At 49.1% G+C, this 9,563-nt stretch overlaps 1 protein-coding gene across 1 annotated transcript in view; it reads left to right on the top strand.

The window, feature by feature from the left end:
* The window catches only part of URI1 (URI1 prefoldin like chaperone), a 46,634-nt gene extending 37,572 nt beyond the window's left edge, over positions 1–9,062 (top strand). The window contains exons 7-11 of the mRNA XM_066349236.1: positions 1,649–1,817; positions 3,358–3,661; positions 6,040–6,182; positions 6,804–7,041; positions 8,286–9,062. Coding sequence (XP_066205333.1) covers positions 1,649–1,817; positions 3,358–3,661; positions 6,040–6,182; positions 6,804–7,041; positions 8,286–8,468 — 1,037 coding nt within the window. The 3' untranslated portion in view covers positions 8,469–9,062. The remainder of the gene's footprint in view (positions 1–1,648; positions 1,818–3,357; positions 3,662–6,039; positions 6,183–6,803; positions 7,042–8,285) is intronic.
* The last annotated feature ends 501 nt before the right edge of the window (positions 9,063–9,563 follow it).

The raw sequence follows: 9,563 nt of genomic DNA, 5'->3' as shown, positions 1-9,563 counted from the left end.
GATATTTAGGATTATATTATATGATACTTTTTAATTCATAAAATTAGAACATTTATTCCATTTGTCCACCAACTTTAATAATTGTTAAAATTTTGATGTAAAATTGTTAACATATTTTAAAATAGAAAATAATGGATAAATAACTTTTGGGGTGAAAAACTAGGTTTCTGACTAATCTATTTAGTGAGATTACATAGTTTTTTTCCAGTTATTTAATGACCCAAACATCTAAAATTCAGAAGGCACATAGTCTGTGCTCCTGTTTGATCTTTGACCTCAAAGTCATAATATTGCTTCTGCTGGTTTTTCTCCTTCGGAAACCATGGCTGTAGGTGCTGCGTTTGGAGGAGAGAGTGGGCGCAGTCTGGGCGCAGTCAGCCCTTGCTTCGTGTTGCCTGCAGGGCGTGCCGCGCGCAGTGCTCCAGGCCCGCCGCAGCGCCCTCTTGCCAGGGATGGCGATGTGTTTGGGTGTAGGTCTGTGAAGGCAGTAGCGCCATGTCAGCCCTAAACTGTGACAATAACAACACTTTCAAGTGGCACAGAAACGGTTTATACTTGGCTGCTGTAGAAAACTGTACTTTCAGTGTCTATTGTAATGAAGTATATGTTAGCAGTTAACTCTGAAGAGAATTGATAGGCTGAGATAGAGGTAAATTTAGAAGTCATGCCGTCTCTGCTGGCGTGGCATCTCAGGAGCACTCAGAAGGGGAGATAAGGAGATGTGTTGCAGGCCAGGAGCAGAAAGACCGAGTGTGGTTGTGGTTTGTGCTGACCAGTGCACGGTGCCTGTGCTTTACAAGTTGGGAACTTAGAACTTGTGAATTCTCTTTTACCAATTACAGTTACAGAAACTAGGCTATGAAACGTGATTTTGACATTTCCAGGTTTAGGAAAGTAACGAAAGTGAATACAGGATGGAGGTCATCTGTTAGCACTGGGTCTCAGGACAGCAGTTCAGACTCCTTCTTGTTTTCTTCAGAGGGTTCGTTTGCTTTATAGTAAAACTATTATTTTGAATGAAAGCAGATAGGTTTGAATTCAGATTTTATCTATCTCCCGCCCTCACTGAAGATTACAAATAACATAAAGCAATTTAAAAGGTAGAAATGTTCATATAGAAGATTGTAGTAGAACTCTCCAGGTATTATCCTCCATAGACTGTCCCTGGGGCAGAATCATACCTGGCAGTGCCTTGGGGCTGCGCGTCCCCTGTGACAGGCTTTAATGGCTGCGTAGTGACTGGGTTCCGTTGAGTACGGATGAAGGCGGGTACTGGCTGCGTTGAGTTCTGCGTTATGACCAGGGTGCTTAGTGACCATTTATGCTCATGCTTTTTTGAAGCTCTGAGCAGCTCCTCACCATCCATAACATGCACGTGAACCCCGCGACTCAGGAAAGCAGGTCTGGGGAGACCCCGAGACTGCACCTCTGAAATGTCCCGGAGTGGCAGTGCGGCCTGCAGGTCCTGGGCCCCCACTTGCGTACCCGATTCTGAGAGACGTGCGTCCCTGGAGTCCTGCTTGCTCAGAAATCATGCCCCGCTCTGTCTCAGCACCCTCACCTCACAGGAAAGCCTCATGAAGTCAGGGCATGTGCCCTCTTGAAGTTGGCCACTAACAGCCCTGTTTTTCTTTTTTCAAAAAAATAGCAAAACACCGAATTGCTCATAAACCTCACTCAAGGCCCAAAACTTCAGACACTTTTGAAACAGATTTTGCGGATGATGTAAAATCCAGGGATTTGCTTGCTGACAAGGAACTGTGGGCTCGACTTGAAGAACTGGAGAGACAGGAGGAGCTGCTGGGTGAACTCAAGAGGTACTGGGGGCACACTGTCCTTCCAGGGGGGTGGTCCACATGCTTGCTGCCCCCCCCACACACACAGTGACTGCAGTGTGCTCCCCAGAGAGAGCCCAGGAAAGATGACGCCTTAGGTGGCAGCGGCCCTGCCACCCTGAAATAGCGCGGGTTCTCTAGAAATGCTCCTGTGGGGCGGTGCACGTGTGTGCCCGAGCATGTGTGTGCCCGAGCACGTGTGTGCCCGAGCACGTGCGCCCCGGCGTGCTTGTCGTCAGTATCCCTTTCCATAATTGCAGCTAAGCGCACTTTTTTCAGTAGTTGACTTATAATGCACAGTTATGTATGTTTTGTATGCTGCATTTTAAGTGAAGTGTGTTTTAGACTACAGTCAGGATAGTGTTGTATGTTTGAATAACTTGTTAAAAAGAAAAATTGACTTAAGTTTGTTCCTGTAAGACGTTTATCCGAGCTTTTGGCCAGCTTCCCTGTTCATCGGGCAGGGGTCTGTAATCAGTCAGGTAGTTAGAGCTGCGAGAACTTGAGCAAACTGCCGTCTGCACACGCACGAGCATGCCCACCGGTCAGCCCAGTGCTCCACGACCTCGGTTCCGGCACAGGCTCCCGTGTCACTGCTTGAAGGACGTGCCACGTGCAGTAACTAGTCTCTGTGTAGAATGGGACACGAAGCACAAAGGATATATATTTTTTTCTACCATTTAACCTATAAATTTTTAGGTCTTTTTGATCAACGGATGCGCTTTCATTTTTTAAATCAGTTTTGAATCTTGTGCTTTTCTTGGTCATGATCTCTCTCTTTGCATGATAGTGTTTTTGTTCTGTTGTGTTTGTGGTTTTGTTATTTTTATAAGGTCCTCAAGTCCTTTGTAGAATGAAGCATGAGGATGTGCACGTATGTTTGTAGACAAAATTGTATTTATGTGCACATGTATAAATTCTTTTTTAAAAAATATAATAGCCTGACCTGTGGTGGCACAATGGATAAAGCGTCGACCTGGAAATGCTGAGGTCGCCGGTTCGAAACCCTGGGCTTGCCTGGTCAAGGCACATATGGGAGTTGATGCTTCCTGCTCCTCCCCCTTCTCTCTCTCTGTCTCTCTCCTCTCTAAAAATGAATTAAAAAAATTAAAAAATATATAATAATACATGCTTGTAAAATGTTCTAAGTGTAGAAATAGATGGAAAATAAGGTGTTAATGTTCGGTGGCTTTAACTTCTGATTTTTAAACAGATACATATTCCTATGACTTTCTCATAAATTTCTGGCAATATTATTTATTTATTTTCTGTGGCCAGTGCCCTGTTTGCAAAGATTGAGAAAATAATGCATTTTGCTCATATTCGTATAACTACAGTATGCAGAATGGGCGTGGGGACTAATTTTCTTGTTTATTTTAGAAAATTTTTATTAACCTAGAATTCTAGTTTAAAAAATATCCTATTCAGACTCTTAATTTATATCCATTGATGTGAACTGGAAATTGGGAAACGTGAGGCCCTCGTGTGCTTGGTTCTGCTACGTCCCTCTCTCTCTTCACAGTAAGCCTGCGACTGGGACCGCAAACGGAGAGGACACGGCGTCTTCTGAGGAGGAGCGTGAGGACCCGAGTGGGGGCGGGACTGCGGCACAGCCGGAGGCGGGGGCTGTGGCCCGTGGGGACCGTCCCCACTCACAGCTGCTCAACGGCCATGTGCACAGCCACTCGGACTGCTCGGTGAATGGCTCACACTCCTACCACAGTGAGGAAGATGAGGACGAAGATGAAAATGCCCATGATGCTTTAGGGGCCGGAGACAGCTCTGTGCCGACAATATATTTTTCTCATACTGTTGAACCTAAGAGGGTTTGTATACCTTTAACTTACTAATTGTGCACATAATTTGAACATTGCACATCACCTATGCTGTTCTTTAGTTTTATTTTTTTTATATTTTTCCGAAATTAGAAGTGGGGAAGCAGAGAGACAGACTCCCGCATGCGCCCGACCGGGATCCACCCGGCACACCCACCAGGGGCCGATGCTCTGCCCATCTGGGGTGCTGCTCTGTTGCAACCAGAGCCATTCTAGCGCCTGTGGCAGAGGCCGTGGAGCCGTCCTCAGCGCCCAGGCCAACTTTTCTCCAATGGAGCCTCGGCTGCGGGAGGGGAAGAGAGAGACAGAGAGGAAGGAGAGGGGGAGGGGTGGAGAAGCAGATGGGTGCTTCTCCTGTGCGCCCTGGCCGGGAATTGAACCCCGGACTTCCACACTCCAGGCCAACGCTTTACTTCTGAGCCAACCGGCCAGGGCGTTCTTTAAAAGAACAATACTAACAGTGGTTAATTAATATGGGTAATAGAGCCAGTGGGAAACCATCTTTTGCCTCTCTTTCTGACCAATTCTTTTACAAAGAAAAAAGGGAAAAAAAGTCTAAATACATAGTTACCCAGGATGGGCCATTGTTCTCTGAAGCTACAATGGGATTTGAATAGTTTGGGGTCTGGAAGGGGGTCACATTGGAGTGGCCACTACTGTCCCTTCCTGCCCTGCCCTGCCCTGCCCTGCATTCAGAGAGCTTTCTTAGGGACGCTGGAGTTAAGTAGATGGTGGGCCTTTGGTGTATTTAGAATGTTTGAAGTGATTGCATTAGTTAAATTTTTTAGTTACAGCAGGTTGTTGTTTCTACGTGGGCATGAGAGGAACGGGCACATCCTGAGCAAGAAGGAAAATTGAAGAGGAAGTAAAAGTTAGCCTCTTTTCTGATGAAGTAAATAGAAACATCTACGGGTGTCATCACCTAGAATTTTGGCGTTTGGGAGCCGGGTTACTGCAGACCTGCTGCGGGGTTTTAGCTTTTCTTTTGTGTCCAGAGACCTTTGTTTGCTGATCCTCATCGTGGGGCATTCAGAGTCAATGGAAGCAGCTGAGCTCTGGGTCGAGGAGGCAGGCCACCCTGAGCCTGTGCCCTGCCTGCTCCCGCGCCATACCCTGTCCTCTGCGCCCCTGGGGGCTGTCCTGGTGTTGTCTTCTCAAGGACATGTGAGGCCCGGGGACCTTGGGGCCAGGGGACCTCTGTCCCACTCCCACGCACCTTCTCCACAGGGCCCTGCAGGGCTCCCCGTGGGGGGCTCCCCGTTCAGCCTCTCTGTGCAGTCCAGCGTGCCTGTGATAATTAATGGAACGTGTTTAAAACATAGTTGCTATTTCTCAGGTCCCTGCAGTTATCACTTCTGTAATGTGAAGTGAAATAATTACATGGTTTTTTAAATATTCTAACGTTGCAGACTAAAGGGAGCATCTTGTGAATTCTGTGGGAAAAACTGACCAGTCAGAAAAAAGTTTGTTTTGGATTCTTCGGGCTTTCCATGTCTTCTTACTGTGGGTTAGACGGGGCCGGGAGAGGACATATTTCAGGAGTGCTCTGGGGAGACCAGTCGTTACAGGATAGATGCCCAGTAGGGACGTAAGGACACCACATGAACCCTGAACAAGGCTGGTTTTATTTTTTAGTTTGATTTCTAAAAATTGGAAGTATTTTTAAAACTTCAAATACTTAAGCATTATCTAAGACTGCTTTTATGGCTTAAATTTTATATTTTTACAGTTGTGTCCTTTATTTTGAAATGCATGATGTAAGTCCAAAATGTGTATCACAGTAACAGGGCGATGGAAAAGCTTACAGCAGCACAGCATCTAGAGTCCCTGTGGGCATGGGGGATGCCTGTGTGACCGCCCCTGTCCCAGACCTCGCCTGGCGCAGCCTGCTGTTGGCCCGGAGGCGGCAGCACGGACAGGCGATGCACACCGAGTGTGCACGTGTGCGCACCGTGTCTGCGGGAAAGGGGGTCCGAGCAGCGAGCACCTGACACAGCTGGGGGTGGGGGACCATCCGGGACTGCGTGTGTTGACTGACGTTTGCCGGGCGAGTCCTCAGCGAGCGCCACACGTAGTACCGACTCCAGACGGCACAGTCAGAAGAGGCTGTGCCTATCTTTTGCTTTTGTATAAGAGGAGTCACTGAAGGTTAGGGCGGGCTGTTAAAGAAGCTGGAAGTTAAGGGGGCCGCCCAGTGTGCTGAGGTCAGGTAAGGACTTGAACCCTGGGCACCGCGCCTCACTCCCGTGGGGAGAAATACGGCGCCTCTCACTGGTGTTTCCTTGGTGACTGAGCCACCACTGGCCGTGGTTTCCTCCTTGACTCAAGTTCTATAAAGGGTCGTAATTTTTTGCTGTGAACATTTTTAGGTTCGAATAAATACTGGAAAAAATACCACTTTAAAATTCAGTGAAAAGAAGGAGGAAGCCAAACGGAAGCGGAAGAACAGCTGTGGTGGCGGCCACCCCACCCCAGAGCTGCCGACCATCCGGACGCCTGCGGACATCTACAGGTGAGGGGCCCCGGGCGGCCGCCTGCATGGACGCTGGCCCCGCGGCTGGCGCTGGCACCCCGTGTTCTGCAGCGGCAGCCCCGCACGGGGCTCCCCAGGCCGGAGCCCCGCGGGCATCTCCGTCTGCCCCTTGCCCTTTGCCAGGGCTTTCGAAACATCCCCGCTCGGTATGCTGAACCGTGTGTGTGTCAAGTCCAGGAACGAGAGGGGTGTTCCTGCGGGCTGCGATGGGGGGCAGGTGGGGGCCTCGCGCAGCTGAGGGACAGAGCAGCTCCAGCTCCTGTTGAGACCGAGTCACAGGCACGTGCCAGCTGTGTTCACAACATGTATTTATAAAATTGCAAAGATTTCACCTCTTCTAAGTAGGAGTAAATTATACGTAGAATTTTGTCAAATCAAGCTATGGTCACCCAGAGCATGTTTATGAATAGGGTGCTGTGTTTTATTAGGTTATATTTTTCAAAAGCGTATAAAGTATGTCACTTGAGGCTATGCAGTTGTTTTAATAGTGAAAATTTTAGCCGTTTGAGTGAAACGTTTTAGGTTAGCTTGTGGGAACGGTGTGCACAGCCGCGTGTGACCTTCTCAGCGAGCCCTAAGGTGAGCGTGCTGTGTGCGCAGAGTCTTCGTGGACCTCGTGAACGGGGAGTACGTCCCGCGGAAGTCCATCCTGAAGTCGCGCAGCCGGGAGGACAGCGTGTGCAGCGACACCAGCGAGAGCAGCGCCGCCGACCCGGACGAGCGCCGGGGGCTCCTGCGCAGCCTCAGCGGAGAGGAGGCCGCGTGCAGCGACGCCGGCGAGAGCATCGCGGAGGAGGAAGAGGAGGAGGAGAGTCCGCGGGAGATGGGGCCGCCGGAGGTGTGTCCCTGCCGTTTTCCGGGGCCCTGACCAGCTCCGCTCCGCTCCCGGGGAGGTGCTGGCTGCTCGTCTCAGCTGGCATGCCACTCCTTGTCCCTCCCTGTCATGGAGTGTGGGCATTGAAATGATACTTCTCTGAAAGAGGCCTTGCTCTCCTTGTGTTCAGAGTGCAGGTGGTATGTTCCAGGTGTGGCCTAGGAATCGGCCATTTTATTGTCTAAACTATTTCATGTTTATTTATTTAAGTTAAGTCCTGGGTAATAGCATTATCTTGTAGCTTTACTTTATATATATATATTCTCAGAAGTCATAGGAAATAATTCTAGGCTTATACTTTTTCGATAACTAATAATTTATAAGAAACACTATTTAAGTGGGTGGCGCATTGTCTAAACTGATTTTTGCCCGTGGTGTACAGAAGGCAGCGAGGTGTACGTGAACGTTTATGTCAGGTTTTGCTTTGTACGTGATGAGTTCTTAGACGATGAAGGGGGGTCCCAAATACCAGAAATCTTTTACAAAATCATGACAATTGGATTTTATAGATCTTCATGTAAAATGAGGTGTGAGGAGAACTGGTCACGTTTCCAGCGTCCTGTGCGCAGTGCTTCTGTCCGGGCGGGCCGGGCGCACCTGACCACGGGCGGGCTAGCGGGCACACACGCTGCCGGTCAGGTGACTCCGTCCCTGAGCTCAGTGCAGAAAGTACAGAGACGACCGCTTGTTCCAGCCGTGTCGCAGGGCAGGTCGTGTCCAGTTCCCACCCTCAGGACAGCAGGCGAGGTGTGCAGAGCGCCTCCCTCAGGACACACCGAGACCCTGCGCGCGCGGGGGGGGGGTGCACGGGGGGGGGGACGGGGGGGGGCACGGCGCATGCTCAGCAGCGGCCGCTCACCGCCAGCAGCAGTCGTTCTTTTCATACCTGGTTTTCCAGGAAGTGGGCTGGACACGGAGGGAGAGGGAGAGTTCAGGGCCTGTATTTACCTGCTTTTGGTAAACGAAAAGTTATTTTCCCATTTGTTTTCTTGTGTGTACTGTAAAAATGGACTTGTATTTGGTGGTGTGATTGAGAGATTTTAATGGTGTTTGATTTCTCTGAACAATGTGTATTTTGATGTTTTATCTTTTTATGCAGAAATCTTTAATTTACTTTTAATGAAAAGAGGTGTACTCGACAGATTGGGGATAAAGGCTTTTGTGGGCTCTCCTTTGCACTTACCCCACGCTCGACTTTTGTCTTCCAGGCTTTTTCTGGGACTGTGATAGAAAAAGAATTTCTACCGCTGTGCCCAGCCCCGCACCTGGCCACGGCTCACCCCGCGCTGCCCACAATTCCCGAGCGGAAGGAAGTCTCGTCAGAAGCGCCGGAAGAAGTGACAAAGAGGATGTCCAAGTTCAAAGCTGCCCGGCTGCAGCAGAAAACATAGGCTCCTGGTGGTGGGACTCGTGCTACAGCCAGTTTTGCATTCTTTGCTTGGAATCCGCACCACAGGCGTGTTCCCCATGGTGTGAAATGAGGCGCCCTCGGTTAGTCTGGAAGCGGGTTCTCGTTCCCATCAGTGGTATCCAAAGACCCCAGTCCCCGTGAACCTTCCTGTCCAGCTCAGTGTCAGTCTCTGAGCACCATCAGCTGCCGTCCAGGTTCCCTGCGATGCAGCGGGCCTTCCGGTTCCCACTCCCAGGACACTGCTCCTGTGCGTCCTCTTGTCTTTCCGACTAGATACAGCCCTCTGTCCCTGCTGTGATGTGCAAACCACACGGACCGTTTTGAAGAAACTTTTAAAATTTGAGATAGATTCAACAATTACTTGTATTGTATTACTTGCTTTAGCATTTTAAAGGCACTTTAAAAAAATCTACGTGTAGATTTTGCAGCAAGGTGGCTATTAAATACCCTCCCTCCTGTGACTGTCCTTCTCTAATCGACCGCAGAAAGCTCCCTGTAGCCTGTGGGAAAGTTTCTTTGATTGGAAGAACGGTATTTTGTAAAACATTTTTTTTCAAGTAAAAATTTTATGAAACTTGGTCTGGAAAATGTGAATTTTATGATTCAGGATTAAATGTGGAAATGTCTTTAATTCACATGTGCTACACGCACTGTATAGCGCGTCCTCAAATTCTTGCAGTTCCACCAGCAGGTATTTCCTGGTGTAGTTCCAACTGGTGTTATATTTTGGGAGAGAAAGAAAGGTTGTCATCATGCTTAAAAAAAGATTTTTAGCCTGACCAGGCAGTGGCACAGTGGATAGAGCATCGGACTGGGACGCAGAGGACCCCAGTTTGAAACCCCAAGGTCTCAGCTTGAGCGCAGGTTCGCTGGCTGGAGCGTGGGATCATAGACATGACCCCATGGCCGCTGGTTTGAGCCCAAAGATCACTGGCTTGATCCCAAGGTCGCTGGCTTGCACAAGGGGTCTCTCTCTGCTGTAGCCCCCAGTCAAGGCACATATGAGAAAGTAATTAATGAACAACGAAGGTACCACAACAAAGAATTGATGCTTCTCATCTCTCTCCCTTCCTGT

The sequence above is a fragment of the Saccopteryx leptura genome, chromosome 9 (genome assembly GCF_036850995.1).
Source record: "Saccopteryx leptura isolate mSacLep1 chromosome 9, mSacLep1_pri_phased_curated, whole genome shotgun sequence".
NCBI lineage: Eukaryota > Metazoa > Chordata > Mammalia > Chiroptera > Emballonuridae > Saccopteryx > Saccopteryx leptura.
This window is presented reverse-complemented; position numbering and strand designations above follow the sequence as displayed.